The sequence below is a fragment of the Acinonyx jubatus genome, chromosome B1, assembly GCF_027475565.1.
Source record: "Acinonyx jubatus isolate Ajub_Pintada_27869175 chromosome B1, VMU_Ajub_asm_v1.0, whole genome shotgun sequence".
In the NCBI taxonomy this organism is placed as follows: Eukaryota; Metazoa; Chordata; class Mammalia; order Carnivora; family Felidae; genus Acinonyx; species Acinonyx jubatus.
Genome location: NC_069382.1, coordinates 30,635,006 through 30,651,411, shown reverse-complemented (window position 1 = coordinate 30,651,411; position 16,406 = coordinate 30,635,006). Strand labels below are relative to the sequence as shown.

At 50.3% G+C, this 16,406-nt stretch overlaps 1 protein-coding gene across 2 annotated transcripts in view; it reads left to right on the top strand.

The window, feature by feature from the left end:
* DPYSL2 (dihydropyrimidinase like 2) overlaps positions 1 to 16,406 on the top strand; it is a 131,588-nt gene that overhangs the window by 59,236 nt on the left and 55,946 nt on the right. Inside the window, exons 1-3 of one of the 2 annotated variants that reach the window (XM_015062662.3) lie at positions 586 to 910; positions 4,313 to 4,401; positions 6,085 to 6,269. In XM_015062662.3, the coding sequence (XP_014918148.2) occupies positions 872 to 910; positions 4,313 to 4,401; positions 6,085 to 6,269 (313 nt within the window). In that variant the 5' untranslated portion in view covers positions 586 to 871. Of the gene's footprint in view, positions 1 to 585; positions 911 to 4,312; positions 4,402 to 6,084; positions 6,270 to 16,406 lie in introns of those variants that run through there. The other variant, XM_015062663.3, reaches the window with a different exon arrangement.

The window sequence follows — 16,406 nt, the reverse complement described above, 5'->3', positions numbered from 1 at the left end:
CCCCGTCGACTCCTGGGTGGGGGCCGAGCGAGCCTTCGCGAAGGGCGAGGGCGGCGGGAGGAGGGCTCGGGAGCCCCTCCCGGGCGGCGCGGCGCCGGCCGGCGGTGCAGTCGCGCGCTCGCCGCCAGCAAAGCCATTGGCTCGGCGCAGTCACCCCACGCGGGGCTGCAGCGGCGGCCTCCGCGGATTGGCGCGCGGGCGGGCATCCAGCGGGGCGCGCGCGAGCGGGTGCGTGCCGCCCGGGCTGCAGCGAAGCCCACCGTCTCGGGGCCGGGCTCCCCCGGCCCGTAAAGACCACCCCTCCATTGTCCTTGAGTTGCTGATGCTGCATTCGGGGCGGCAGCCAGCTACAGTCCCCGACGCCCTGGCCCAAAGAAAGGGCGCGAAAGGCGCGCTCCCCGCTCGGGCGCACGCACCGACCGCCGCCCTCGGCGGCACACTGCAGCATTTCGCGCTCTCGCGCCGCTCCCCTCCCCGCCCGCGCTCATTTGCATATCCCACGATTGTGGCCAATCAGGGCTCGTCTCTCTCGAAGCGGATGGCTTTTGCCTGAGAGGAAAGGGAGTGGCTGGCGGCGCATGCGCCGCGGTGGCCGACTTGAACCGAGGCTTTTATTGCTGTAGTTTATTTCCACCCCTTCCCTCCTGTTCTCTCTCTCTCTTTCTTTTTTTTCCGCCCTAGCTGGGGCTGTGTTGGAGCAGAGGAAGAAAGAGACAGGATTGCATTTATCCCTTACGTTCTTGAAATCTGCTATCAGCAAGACCAGCTAAGCGGTTGCATCTTTTTCAATCCTGCAAAAAATACCATCTCTTTCCTGGCAATTTTTGCTTTAAAGGTGTCCTCTTGAAATTATTTTTTTCCCAGGAGAGAGATGTCTTATCAGGGGAAGAAAAATATTCCACGCATCACGGTGAGTTTGGTACTTGGGAAATCTGCGGTCGGCCAGCAACCTTTTGTGGCAAGGAACATCCAAGGAATTTTTTTTTTTTTAAAGGAGCGGGAGAAAGAGGGACCCAACTTTTCTTTTTTCCTTTTTTTTTTTTTTTCCTGTTGCTGAAGAAGGCGATTGTAGTGGGAGACGCAGCCGTCTAGAATTGTAAGCTACATAATTTGTAAGGCATAAAAATAGGAGCGTAAGTGCATTAAGGACGTCTTAGGTAGCGCGCCAGATCCGCTGTATCCTTTTATTGTCAGTTCGAGATGCTGCAGTGCTGGCCTGCGGGGTGTAAGCAAATGGATGCCAGATTGAATATGCATGGTTGAAGCTCGGATATTGTTCTCCGGGCTGCGTGCTGCGAGGCTGGACTCCAGGAGCTGGCTGGGGGAGATGGAGAAATGGATTCTCCCTGTGTCTCCCGCCCCCACCATAAAGGCTTTCTGGAGCCTTCCTCCGGCTCCTTAGAAAAAGGAGCGGGTTTCAGCCCGGAGGCGTAATGACAGCAGAGGGATGCTGGAAAGGGCCGGGAGTGCCGGGATGATGTGGAAACTGGAAGGAAAAATAGGGACGCGGTGATGAACAGAAGAGGGTGGGGGGCCAGGCGTGGGCTTTTTGTCGATCACGGACTGGTTTTGGGTGGCCCTCTCGGCTTCCTCGCCCTCCGGTGTGGGGCTGGAACCCTGGCAGGGCTCAGGGTTCGCTTTCTTGTGACTTTCCGCCCCTCCTGCAGCCAAGGAGGCGTCTGTGTTGGCGCATACAAAGCGGGCTGGGAGGGTGGGCGTTGGGGACAGCGCGGAGCGGGGCTTGCGGAGGTAATGGCGCTGCGCGACGCGCGGAGCAGATGGCCCGGCCTGGCCTCGGCCAGACAATGATCGCTGCGGCCGGAGGTGTTGGCGCAGTTTGGGGCCTGGAGTTGTTAGTTTGTAAATCCCGAGAAAAAACATCTAAGCGATGAATTTGCGATGCTTCGGCAATGAACACAGGTTCTTGCTTTCACCGCTCTCCTGCCCTCCCCACCCTCTCCCCATCTTTTCCTGGAAAAATCTCACCAGTCCTAGTTCTCTACATCCCCGAATGCAATCCCGGGGAGAGAGGGAAGGCGAGGGAAATTCATTGTTACATAATGATGTGCAATTGCAATTGGCCAGCTGATTGCTGGGTAGAACCCAGGGCTGAGGCAGAGACCGAAAGAATCCTTGTAAACTCAAGATGTGTTTAGGGCTGGATTTGAGGGCGCGCTTTCGCTCTGGTTTCCTTCTTAGCTACGGACACCCCGGCTTCCTCTGGATGCACGAGGGCACACCCATCCGCAGGAGAGAGACGTGGAAACAAATGCACAAGGGAGGGGGCGTGTGCTCAGGAGGATTTTATAGGATGAACCAGGCTGTGCTAAAGAGAGGGTGGGTACTAGCTTTTTCTTGAAGGCCAGACCCAAGATCCCAAAGGGCCGGGCTCGGGGAGGAGGGAGTGGGTGGAGAGGACCCAACGTTACATGTTCCCAGCTCTGGAGGAAGGAGTCTGGGGAGAGGGGGTGGGGAGCAGGTTTGCCACAAGCCTCAAATAATTTGTTGTCTTCGTGAATGAAAAAGACAGTTTGGTTTTGACAGTGTGGGGAGAAAAATTTAGAAAGCAAACAATCAAGACCTTTTTTTTTCCCCCCAAAGAGCGCCCCCTCTACCCTTAAAAAAATCTGGTTACATTATCTTAGGACCTATAGTATGGTTTCCCTCCTTCCATCATCACGGCCAGCATCTTATGTAAGAAGCCTTCTGGAAGGGACTCGAGTGGACGGGGCGGGGTGATGTCTCATTTTTTTCTTAGCATGATGTTGGCTCGGGGATTCGCAGTGATGGCCGGGACAGGTACCGCAGTGACTAAGGGCTTCTCCCCTGCCTTCCAGGCCACGTTTATCCTGTCACAGCTGGGTAATGGGGGAAAAGGGGGAGATCATCGTGGGCAGAGAAAAGTCCACTGGATCAGGTGACCTGGGGCAAGTGGCTTAACCTCTCAGCCTCAGTTTCTTTATGTGTCATGGGAATAAGAATCTGGCCCCACCCACCTCTTAAATTTGTTTTGAGGCTTTCGTGACTTAAGGTACCTGACAGGAATTTTGTAAAGGTGTTACACAAGTGCAGGAATTGTTGACTGATTATTCCCATTTGACTTCCCAAAGTCTGTAGTAGGATGATGCACCCTACAGTGTATAAAATTAAAATGATCTCACTGTTTTTCATTATGTTAGAGAAAAAAATAAATACTTTCTATACCCGCCTGTGTGTGCATTTATGTGTAACAGTATCTTTTTTCCCTAGGTGTCTAGCAGCTTATATGTTTATTCTCATTTTTATTTATTCTCCCCCCCCATATATTTTTTAAAGACTTGCTATAATTTTCTGGTTTTGGTGGGTGCTAAATATAAATAGCACTTACTAAGAATATTGGTTTGTAACTGAATTTTAAGGTAACCGTTGTCAAAATGAATGTCATCCTCTGACGTATTTTGCATATGAAAACGGTGGCCTGTGGTTCAACTTGTTCCCCACCTGGGGATATAGCAGGTGCGTGTCCACTGAACACAGGACATTGATATCCCATTCCATCCACAGCATTTGGGATAGAGAGGAGTCACAGTGTACCAGTTCTCTCGCATTCCTGGCCCTCACATGCTGCTTGTCATATATAATTTTTTGCAACCTTTAAAATACAAGCGCATCAACAATGTAGATTTTGGAACTTGCCATCTCATCTTATCACAAAATTTTACATTTTTCTTAACAGCCTAGTAGTTACAGTGGTGTATATTTGAAGTGTTCACTCCCCCTTTGTTACAATCGATGTGATTCACCCCAAAGATAAAAAGCAAATATAAAGAACGTATTGTAATGAAACTTTGCAGTGGTTGAGCGAAGTGTGTTTGTGTAGAGTATCCCATGACAACAGACTTGGTTAATTTTTCCCTACACAAACCATGCCAAGAATTGACTTCCTTACATGTGGGTGTATTTATTTTTAATGAAATTTAGCCTAAAGCCATTTAAAAAATATTGTCTTCTTTATCTGAAACGTTTACGCTGTTCTTTAGAGTTTGGTAGGCATTCTTTCATTTTCTCTCTATTTCAGTGGAGAGAGATAGTTTTTGTTTTGTTTTGTTTTGTCTTTAAACCTAGAATAAGCTTTGAACTTTTGCCAGTATGTTCTGACTCATCAAGTGATGAATAGGTTGTCACATCAGGTTCACCTTTGTCACTGAACCTTTTCAGAGTTGGCTCATTTTGAGCATCTCTTTTGAATGCCGAAAAATGTGTCCTTAGCTCATTGTCTTGGCACTGATGTTCCTCATAGGTCCTGCCTGACCTTATTACTTCTTCGTTTCAGAGTGATCGTCTTCTGATCAAAGGAGGTAAAATTGTTAATGATGACCAGTCGTTCTATGCAGACATATACATGGAAGATGGGTTGATCAAGTAAGTGTCACTCATTATAGAGACGAATTTGTCTACCTTCCAGTATTCCCAGACATGACCTACAGTTCACACACATGACATCAAACTTGAGTGACTTCACACACTGCCTCACTTAGGATATGTTTAAGCTTATTTTGATTGGTGGCAACTAGTGAATTTGAAAACTCAGATTTGGGGAATTCAAAGGCACAATTAAATGCACACCCATTTCCTTATGTGTTATGTAATTGACTATTTTAACTGAGGTGACACAATATCTTCTTGTTGCCAGTTTAAATTCTTGGTTTATGATCTATTGAGTATATTAAAGGTTTTCCTAGAATATAGTTGTTTGGGTAGATTGCCCAATCTAAGGCATAAACTTGGCATCCAGCCTCTTCTATCTAGATAACACATCTGCTGTCTTAATTAAGCATCCAAGTTGCTGAGGCCAAAGGACACCAAATGAATTACCAAGTAACAGACAAAGGACTGCCTCATCCGCAGGGAATTTTAGGTTTCATTCTTTAAGTGGCAACAAACGCAAATAAGACTGCCCTTGTGTTTATTGTGTATTGTGTTACAAAAGAGAAACAACAGAGGGTTAAGTGAGCTGAGTACACACCAGTATCTTCCTGCCCTCCTGACTGGGAGCACTCACAGGGCCCTGGGAGAAATAGCACATCTGTTTAAAGACAAACACTGTAGCAAATGACATCTTTTAAATAAGCAGCATTCATCAAGGCTAGCAGCAAACCAGTCTGGAGGAGTGGAAAACTGGAGTGGATGGGTCTGTTGCCTGGAAACTCACGCCCTGATTTATGAACCTAAACTAGGTTTTAACATTTCCACATTTAATGTTTTCTCCATGTGTGTTTGTGACATTCTCTGCTCGAGGCTCTCAAATACCATGACTTTCATGTTCCGTCCCCCCCCCCAGTTAGAAGCCAGCCTGATACTGGCCTAGAAGTGAGCATGCCTGTATGCTATTTTTAGTCCACACTAATTTGTTTTAGAACTTTTATCAACGCCTTGATTACTTTTTCCTTCTGAAAAAAGCTGCTAGAAAGATGTAGCAAAAGTGTTTTTTGAAAATTGGAAATGAATCCATGACCCTCAACGGATATTTAATTTTTCCGTCCTTAGTATCTGAGTTGCTGAGCACATGCTTCCAGATTTTTAAATAGTTGCAATCATAGCGTTCACTTCTCTTTTTTCTTTTTCTTTTTCTTTTTCCTTTTCCTTTTTCTTTTCCTTTTCTTTCTCTCTTTCTTTTTCGTGGCTTTGTTCTACCACTGTCTTTCCACTACTGTTTTCTCAGTGTGGAAAATAAATGTAAAGTGCAACCAGGTCTGGAGAAAATTGCTACACAGTTGAATTAGTTACGGAGAAAGTGTTGTGGCATTTTAGGTAAATGTCTTGGGGGCCTTGTAATCATTTGATCTTAAGGGTTTTCTGGCAACTAAACCTCTTCCATCAGCATGTCCTGGTGCTTTATTTAAATTTTGTTTTGTAGTATGCTCTGTTTGCCTCTTAGTTGGGGTAGGGACTGGGGAGTGCACATATGAGGAATATTAATAACAATCCAAAAAGTCTACAGAACCTAGGGAAGGATAGTTTATGGCTTTGTGAAATGTCTGTCAGAGCCCATTTGACTCAGGAGTGGTTCATTTATAACTGTTATCACCTGTCCTGTTTACTTAGGCAAATAGGGGAAAACCTGATTGTGCCAGGAGGGGTGAAGACCATCGAAGCCCATTCTAGGATGGTGATCCCCGGAGGGATTGATGTCCATACCCGCTTCCAGATGCCTGACCAAGGAATGACCTCTGCTGATGACTTCTTTCAAGGCACCAAGGCCGCCCTGGCTGGGGGAACCACCATGATCAGTAAGATAGCTTAAAAATAATCATCTCAGAGCTTGGGAACCATTATCATTTGAAAACGCGTCTGTGTTGTTTCGATTCTTTCCTTCTAATAGTTGCTGGACTGAGCAGTGGATTGCTTTACCACATAAGGGGGAGGGGGCGGGCCAGCCATGTGTCTTGTTTCCTTGTCCTCGTTTTCCGTCCAACTCTGACGTGTCCATTTGAACTTGAGAATACGGTGCTAGAGAACTGGGGTAGGATAAAAGGAACGGCCTCTTGCTTTCTCGGCTTGAACTTTTGTCTTCCTTGCTCTGAAAATGTGATTTGATGGTGGTTTTGCTTTAAGCACATTGCATTTGGGGTCATCGTCAGAGCTGTCCGTTTTGAGCCTTTGCTCATAAGTATTTGATTTTGGCTTTTAAACAGTTCCTGAGGCTGCATCTTCTTGGAGTGACAGCGGGGTGCTGCAAATGAAGCGTGGAAGCAGGAACCTGTATTCGTTCCACTGCTAAGCAAATCAAGTGGGGGGAATATTTCCTGGCCTGGGCTTGACGTAAATGGAATTGGGCAGCCCTCCTTCGAGAGCGGCCCACAGATATTGTTAATTGTCATTTATGTAGGAAAATTGCTGCCACCCAACAGCAGATGTCCTTCGTGCATTGCTCCAAGGAATTTGTGCTTTTTGTTCGGCAAAATCTGAAGTATATTTCCTGGAGTCATAGCATGCGTGTTCAAAGTTAGCTTGTATAAGGTCGGCTTCCAGTGTGCCTAATGATGCCCCTGTGACAGATGCTATTTTGGTTTTGAAGAGGGGGTAAGCTCCACCATGGCCCATCAGACACATATGTAAAAAAAAAAAAAAACCAAAAACCGTTTATCCAAGAGCGAAAGGAAATATATAATCCATCTTCAAAACTTACAGTTCAGTTCAGAAGAGGGTCAAAGTAGAAAGAACTTAGCTATCCTATGTTACTGCTTATTTTTCAGAATGACGGTCTTTTTTCCTTGTAACTTCACAGTCCGTCTCTCAGCTTCCTTTCTTCTGTTCTGCCACTTGGGCGAACATTGCCCGGCTGTCCCCTCCTAGTCTGAGCGCCCCTACGTTTTAAATTGCACTTTCTTGGTCTTCTCTCTCGGTCCTGGTCTTCAGAGTGTCTGACGGATCAGCGACCACTGTCTTCTGGTTCAGCTTTCTAATCATAGAGCCTGCAGGTTGAAGCCTTATTACTTCGCTCTTGCTGCGCACCTCACCTTCTAACCTAGTGGGAGCCATTCTCAAGGGCGTGGAGGGCGGGGATCCTCCACCCACAGCTCAGTGCCCTGACCTACCGGAAGAGGCTGCCATTTTGTCAGTCGTGTCTGCTAGGACTCAGCTGGCACCAGTGAGCCTGGCTGCCCCTTCTCCAGGGCCAGCTGCAGAGCCACATGGGACCTTCGAGAAGCACCGACTGCTTGGGTGACAGCCTGCAAGGCCAAGTCAACGCTATAATCTGCCTCTGTTTGAGTTCATATGAGGTCCTTGTGGGCCCCCGCGTTGCTCACCGGGTATTAATAAGCCACAAATAATCTTTCCCGAGTGAGTGGTCAGTGCTGTCTCTCAGTGGAGGGATTGCTGGGCGGGAGCCCCCTGTGGTGAAAATGCCGCCAACCAGGAGTCTGCTGTTGTGGTCTCCCTCCGGCACTGACTCGCTGTGCGACTGTGGGCAGGTCCCCTCACTTCGCGGGCCTGCTCATCTGCACGATGAGGGATCTGCACGAGCTGACCCTGCATGTCCCTTTCAGCCCCCACATTTGGTGACTCACCGAGCTCAGAGACCGTTTGCCTGTGATCAAGTGTACTTCGCTCAGCAGATGCATAAAGCCCTGTCTTCTCTCAGACTTACTTGAAAGACCCCACCATTCTGTTTTCTTGTCTCCTACCTCCCTGAATGTACCTTTCACTCCTTGCACTTGACCCATTCTTTGGCCCCCCCATTCTGTGTCTTGTCCCTTCTCTGCTTTCACGCTGAACCCCCCCCCCCCAGCTGCCTTCACCACGAGGGCATATGCCTTCCTGCCGATGCCCTGACTTTCTCTTTGACCTTCTTCCTCAGCAGCAGTGGGCTTCCTTCCCTTCCTTCCAAGTGGGCTCCTGAGCAGGGACAAGGGACAGATCCACAAGGCCTGCACCTGGTCCGGGAGCCGGGAACAGTCAGCAGATGGCCTTATGGCAGATAAGGGTGAAGGAGAAGTCAGACTGCCTGCCCTACACATCCGGGCAGAATGTGATCGTATTTCAGTGTAGGGTTTGTGATGCAGTAGTAAGGCTAAGAGGCTAAAAAGCAGAGGGATTTAATGAGCAAACCCCAAGGAAGAAAAGTAATCAGAGGTGGCAGGGATGTGGTCAGAATTGTCACACCCCAAACTCCACTGCTTTTAAAGCCCTGAGAAGAATATTACCTGCCCTTGCAAATAACCACCCGTGGTTACTGACCTCTATAGAATTCCCACTGGCCTGCCCTTCCCTCGGGAAGCAAGTGGGAATGATACAGATGAGGAAATCGGGATTTCTTCTGCTTGCTGGTCAACACATTTCGGCATTGCTTCAGAAAAGCACGCTTTGCAGACACAGAGTTTTGCAAAGAGGGAGAGCTAGCTTAATGTGACTTCGTTGGTACCTACGGCGTGCTCCTTCAAGGAAATTGTAGCTTCCTCAAGGAGTTTCAAGGCCAAAAAAAAAAAAAATGCTTAGGGCCCTGGAGGAGATTCAAGTGAAACTTGCAGAAGCAAGCCCTTGAAGTAACCGGTGCACCACTGCCCACACCCCTTCCTGCCATCTCTCTGAGTTTCTACAAGCCTGTCACCTGCACGTGCCCTTTGCAGTGCCCTTCCCAGGTCTGTCTGAAATGGCACGGCCCAAGGTGGAAAATGTAGCCGAGTAGTCCAAGTTTAAAAAGGGAGGTGACACGTCAGCAGCAGAAAATAATATTATTGCCATCCAACAGAGCCTCCCATTGAGAATGGCACAACGGGAGCTTTGTAAGGGGCCCCCAGTGCAGGGCAGACGGAACGCCCTTTGCCCTTTCCATCCAGTGGTGGGTGGGCGGAGCCTCCAGACAGGCCCTACACGCGGCATCGAGACCAGCTGAGGGGTCATGGAGGTGGCAGAGTTGCTTCCTGGGGAAAATGCTACTGGTTTCCCGAGAGGGTTACGATCATCAGAGTTAAGACTCCAGCATCTAAACCAGAGAGAAGCAGATGGGAATGGTTACCTCCGTTTTATAGAGGGAAAGTCCAGGGCCAGAGAGAAGGGCATTACTTGCTGATGCTTATCCTGTGTGTTGGTGTTTGTGGCCGGTGTGGAAAATACATCTGCGGGGCTGGCTTCCCCACCTGCCAGGTGTGTGACTTAAGGCCTCAGTGGCCTCATCTGCAAAATGGGGAAAGTTGTTACACAGATTGACTTGGAGACATGAGAACAGTGCCTGGCCCATAGTAAACACTCAGATGGGGTTAAGTTACTTTTTTTCCATCTGTATTAGGTGCCAGCAGCCTCTCATCTCTGTAGAGACCCCTTCCCGATCGCTACTTTTGTAAGAGAGCCAGAGAGAAGAGACTGCAGCTGCAGGAGGCCACAGGGGTTCCCCAAGCATGGCCGACAGGTTGTGGACCCTGGTGTCACCTGCATGCATTTCAGACATTCAGCTTCCTGGTCCCCACCCAACATATCTAAGCAGAGAGCGTGCTGGTGGGACCTGTGAACCTGTATTTGAATCCGGATTGTCACATGCACTTGAGCTGTTCGAAAGCATGGATCTCAGGGGTCCAGGCCAGATCTCTGGACTCCAGATGTCTAAGGACCAGAACCCACAGTGCAGGGAAAAGAGCCTGACTGTCATTTTTGCTAACCTGAACTTCAGGCTTTCCCTGGAGGGGTGGAGCCCCAGTGCAACACCCTGCACCGCAGAGATCAGGATGGGACTTGAGCACAGAGAAGGTGCAGGCCTGGAAGAGGCCTCTCTCTGAGCTCTGCACTGGTCACCTTCTAGATGGGGCTCCTTGGATGTGCCTCAGGCACCTCCATCCGGCTGTCTCCAGGCATCCTTACCCTCGCCTCTCATTGTCCTGCCTCTCTTCTGGCGCCCAACCCCAGCGAGGGCCGCAGTCACAGTTATTCTGGCCTGAACTCACAAAGTCACCCTGTGCTGCGTTGAGTGAATTTTGTCTGTCCCTTATCTCTTGCATCCATTCCATCACTGCCACTAAGTCATACCTTTGTTGTCTGTACTGGATTTGTGTCCCCGCCTTCGGAGGAGTCTCACTGCCTCCGGGATCCTGTCTCTGCAGGGATCCTGTCTCTGCAACGTGCACATCTCCTTGCACCACGGGCACTTTCTCTGACACGGCGATGATCATGCCCTCTCCCTCCCTTGCAGCCCTCAGGGGCTCCCTTTTGCCCAGAGGATGCAGCTCAAGCAGCAGAACGCTCGATGCCGTGACTCAGTCCTGCTGCCCCAGTCTGGACCCAGATGTTGTCACCTTAGCCAGGGGATGCCCTTACCTTCTTCTCTTTGCCTCCGGGAATCTTTATTACTCTTCGAGGCCCAGCTAGGTGTCACCTCTGTCCCGGAGCCCCTGCTCAGCCCCCTTCCCTGTAATCTGTTGCTGCTTCTTTATGCCTTAGCAAACATGGGGTTTTTATCCCAGGGCCCTTATGACATCCATCATGTGTTATAATGTGATCAAGGCTCCTGCCTGCCTCTTTCATTTTGGTATTCCCCACCCACCCAGCAGAAGCACCTGAGGGGTGCTTCATTAATGCTTCCAGTTGAATGAATGAGTGAATGATTGAATGAATGGGGATGCTAACAGCACTTGGTTTCCTGCTTCATCTGAGCCTGGTGCCAGAGGACTGAGAATCCTGGGGCCGGGTTAACATGTCTGATGTCCACTGTGGTCGTTTTGACCGAAGCAGCCGTCTCTTCAGCGGCGCCCCTGTGCCTGCTGCCCTAGCCCCACGGTCAGCCATTGCGGCAGTTGGGGGAGGGAGGCAGGAGAGGAGAGATCGGGGTCCATGCGATCAGGGACGGCCCCCCTTCCCCCTCCACCTGGATTGTTCTTTCAGGAGGAGGGGGGGTCACATCTCATGTGGTCCTGCTGTGAGAGGGCTTGGCCGCAGCGCACAGGGTCAGGTCTGTTTGAGGAGTAGCCCTGAGCACTGTGGCAGACTCAGCGATCACTCCCCGACACCCCCTGGGCACGTCCCAGCGTTTTCTGGAGAGTCTTGCCTGTGGAGGCAGGAGGCCTGACATGAAGGCGAAGTGGCTTCCCACGGCCCTGCTGGCCGGGCTTTCCTCAGGAGACGTGGCTCCGAGTGTCACTGTGGTACATCCACTGCTTGTCATTTTTTCATCCATGTGGCATTTGGGTTTGCTCCCTGCTTCTGATGAGTACACATGTGTGAACGCACACACACTATAATATGAATTGTCTGTAATTGATACTTTGATTATTCCCTTTGCATCATTCATTTGACTCGGGTTAGAAAGTGTTTACAAAAAAGGCCGACCACATCAGACTAAAGTTTCAAAGTCCAGGACCGAAGTCGTGGCCACAGAATCGGCCCGTGGCCTGGCGATTAGAAAGCCACGTTAGCCGATGGGCTGTCAGCGCAGGCTCTTCCTGTCCGCTGCTTGCGTCTCCCCGGGCCCACGTGGGCGAGGTCACACATTTCGCCTAAGGACACGAGTGCCTCAGCAAGCGGACCCCATGGGACTGGGCCTGCCCAGGTGGGGGGCACGCGGATCGCAGCCACGAATGGCCGGATTGGAAGAATCCGTGTACTCCCTGCAGTATTTTGGGCCGATCACCTAATACCTGCTGCCGAGCAGAATGGGGGGAGGGAGTGGAACAGACGAAGCATCCTGAGAAGTAGCACAGCTCTTCCTGAAGGCCCGCACACACACTTTACTAAATGCCTTTCTTGTGGAGGAGGCCGTTGGGTCGGGCTCCATCAGCCAGCCTCATAGCCCTGTGGCGTTTCAGGTGAGGCCCCTCCAGAAGCAGGGACGTTCCTATTTGGGGGCCTAGGCCCTATGCCATGGACATTGTGGTAGGTATCTTAATCTACTTGGGGGTTCTTGCTGGCCTCTGCCTCTCAGAGCTGGCAGTTAAAATTTGGATATCATCCCCGGCCACCTAGGGGGTGGGCCTTCGTCTTTTAGGAAGGCGTCCTATCCTCCCTGATGCAGTTCTGGCCCTGCCCGTGGGTGCTGTACGCAAGAGTTCAGGGCGTCTCAGTACCCGGATGCTCCCAGAGCCTACTCTCTGCCTTCCCCTAGAGCGGGATGTTTCGATTGTTGGGAATTTCCGGTCGGTCCTGTTGCCCACGATGACAGCTAGAGCCAGGCATGGTAGGGGGGGCAGTGGGAATGTTGGGCCCCAGCAAGGTCTTCCCAGTCTTCAGATGTGAGGGACGGGCTTCAGTGGTCAGCATCCCGCAGTCTCGGGTTCCATGCGGCTAAATAAGAGCCTGCAGGACACCTACAAGCCCAAGGACGCGCTTGCTCTGTGTTCTGGCTCAGGAAGCTGGGCAGAAACTTCCGGAGGGCACAGCTCGTGCCCTGTCCCTTTGTTTACGGCCCCTGGCATATGTGGAAGCTGCCCGATAAAGAGCTGAACGAGTCTGGACCAAAACCTGGACCACATCCCTCCTTCTACCTTGATGGCTTAACATTGTTGTCCTGGGACCACTCTTCTCATGTGAAATCCTACATGGACGGTCCTCCCTCCTCCCTCCCCCGACCACCTGGCGGATAAGGCTGATGAGGGCAGAGCTGCTCTGGCTGGAACAGTGGGCTGGGGGAGAGCCCAGGCCCATGTTCCCCTTTCTCACTGTGCTCCCCACCTTGAGAGCCCCTCTGCCTCTGGGGAGTTCTAGTAGGGCCTGGGGGAGCCCAGCTGGGAAAGCACCCCATTCCATCCCTGCCTTCCGCACTGCTTCCACGCTAAGTCGTCGGGGGGGAAAAGACGTTTAGTAAGAAGGGACGTACCCACTTAGTCATTTAAGAAAACTAACCGCACTGTGAGTTTTGGGTGGTTTTGGGTAACGTGCCTCCTTCTGTTCAAGACGGGGACTGGGACAAAGTACCCGTGTCCCTTCCCCTGCTTGGGTTTGCACTGGTTTGCTTTGCTTTTCACTAGAGCCCGTAATGGGTAAAGACTCCTCTGTCCCCTGTGTGAAAAATTAGTGATACACAGTGTTTTACAGGGAAAAATGACCGTCTTAGGGTGGCCAAGGTGTCCATTTTTTGTGGGGGTGGCTCGGTCAGTTAAGCATCTGACTTCGGCGCAGGACCCCGATCTCTCTCTCCTCTCTCTCTCCAAGGTGTCCACATTTTCCTACCTACCATTCATAGTTCTGGCCCCAGATCACTGCTGGGCTTCTTTCTCCCTTTTTCCTCTTTGAGAAGCCATCCCTATTTCTCCTTGGAAAAATGATTATGTCTTTCCTTGGGTTTTGAGAGCTCTGCCTCTGACTTTCTGCTCTTGTTGGGTGAAGCCATTTACCCAAATGCCTTGCTTTTAGTCCCTCTTAACTGCCATGGTAATGATAAAGGGGAATCACAGTGAGTAGAAATTAGAGTTCTTTCTGGTTAACCCACTTGGGAGGCAGCTTTCTTTGAATGTGACTAAATGTTCCCCTAATGATAGAGAGGATGCGGTGGGGGGTTGGGTCTCTGTGGCTGAGGCTGCCTACACAGGGAAGGGAATTTTGTTTCTCTGAGCCAGGGCGGTAGTTCCACACCTCGATTGCACCCTAGAATCCCCTGGGGGAGTTTTCACAGGCTACAGAGACCAGAGCCTCTGACTTAATTGCTCTCGGTGGCCTGGGCAGTAGTAGTTTTTAAAGCTTCCGGGTGATGGCCAAGGTTAAGAGCTATGGATCTGGGTGCCCGCTCCAACAGTTGGTTTCGGCTGAAACCGAATGAATGTCTGCCAGAGTTTTCTAAAAGCTAGAGGTGCCCTCTGCACTCTGTTCTCTTCTGTATCCTGTCCTCTTTTTTTTTAAGTTTATTTATTTATTTTGAGAGCGAGGGAGAGAGCATGCATGAAAGTGGAGGAGGGCAGAAAGAGAGGGAGAGAGAACCCCAGGCAGGCTCCACACTGCAGATGTGGGCCTCGATCTCAAACCTCGAGATCATGACCTGAGCTGAAATCAAGAGTCAGATGTTCAATCGACTGAGCCACCCAGGCACCCCTGTACCCTGTCTTCTTTGTGAAGGGAGGGGGAGGAGGATTGCAGTGTCATGCCCTGGGGTGGGTGGATTCTGGTGGGTGCCCTCCAGAAGCTTATGCAACTGGGTGGTGCTCAGCTGGTGTCACCAAGAAGGGCCTCCTCCTTCAGTTGTTGTCCTTGGTGTCCTGGAAGGATTGTACTTGGCTAATGCCCTAACAGGGCACTGGTTAGGACTTGGAGGATGTGGGGCGGGAAGTGATGGGCAGGAGTGAGGCCAAGGGGTGAATGGGAGGGAGTACCAAAGGCAGAGTGGAGCTGGGATGTTGACTGCTGTCCCCAGCCCTGTGGGCCACCTGCTGTGCTGGTTTCCCTGAAAAACCCTACTGTCTTTAGGTCGAATCAATAGTGTTTATGACCTAATCTCCCTCTAATGATAGGTCAGAACTGGAATCCTTCCTTGTGGGGAGACTGTGAGGGAAAAATCAAAAGAGCCTGATAATAACATAGAATCATAGACTCTTAAGGCAACCATTCGGATTTTCTGTCCCGGCCTCTGTCTACCAGCTGGGGGAAATTTGCAGGGCTTTGCTTCAGAGGGCAACACAACAGGGCAGGGGTGGGACAGCTCCAAGGAGCCCAAGATCTCGGTTTAGTTTCCCTTTCTAGCCCTTGTTGTTGCATGTGATCATGGGATACCTTAGTTCTAGATGGCAGTTTCCACGTCTATAATGTGGGGACAATGCAGCCCTGTTTTGTGGGGTTATGTGCAAAGTGAGATTGTTTGTGCCATAGTATTTGGAAATGGTTATCGGGACACTTTCGGCACACGTGTGAATCAGTGGATCTATCTATCTACGTGTTATCTGTCAGTCTGATCTCTATACCTGTCTGTCTTTCTGTCTCTTGTTTATCTCCTCTCTCCTCTCTATATGCGATTTGTCATCATCTGTCTGTGTGTATATCCAGCTATCTAGTCTCCTATCGAGCATCTAGGTACATCTATTATCTGTAATCCATCCTGCAATCTGATGTTTACCTACCTGTCCATTGGTTGGTCTGTCTGTTGATGAGCTGTTCATCTCTCCTCCAAGAGTGCAGTCACATCCCCGCTGATTCCAGGTGGGCTATCTCCCTTCGCTGCCACTCGGTGAGTTCAAGGCTTGTTTTTATCTTCGAGCCTCTGAAGTGGAGTGTGTTCCGAACAGAGGAGGAAAAACAACTGTATATATATGTTTATATATAAGGAGCCCTCTAAAATGGCTTCTTGCAAAAAAATGTGAAATTTTACTTTTCTTTTCCCACCTCTCCAAATAGTTGCTGGAGGATTCGGGGCTTACATTTCTTGACAACACGCTCCGCCCCACAGATGTAAAACGATGTCACAAGGAAACAGCCCGTCAAGTCAATAGCTCTTGCTAGATTTGAATTTTCAGCCAAAACAGGACTTCAGACGAGGCCAGCTCTGTAAACGGTTGTTCCCGTGCTGGTGAACACCCGGGCCCCTCTGTTTCTCGCGGGGGATTCATTACAGTCTCTGCAAGGAGGTTCGCATTCCTTGCCGAACCTGCTCAAATCTCTCCCTTCGCACAGCTCACCGAGCTCCCCTTGCACAGCCTGGGGTCATTCTTCTGGCAGCCTTGGTGACAAATTCCTCCCCAGTGGGTGTTTCACCTAAGGAGGGATTTAGTCATATGGGACGCAACACTCACAGAGCGTGGTGAGAGAGGCCGGGCAGAATGCTGAGCTCTCTCCTCTCTGCAGGCATGGTGAGTGACCCATTTATGACATCAAATGAAGGGACCGTGTCAGACCCCTCAGAGATGAAAGCGCTGGTCCCTGATCCCTTTATTGGCCCGTCGTGGCAGAGACAGGTAGCTGCTGTTTCTTGGACCTGTACAACTCCTGCTTCTTCCTTTCAGCTGGGAGTCTTTCTTCTTATT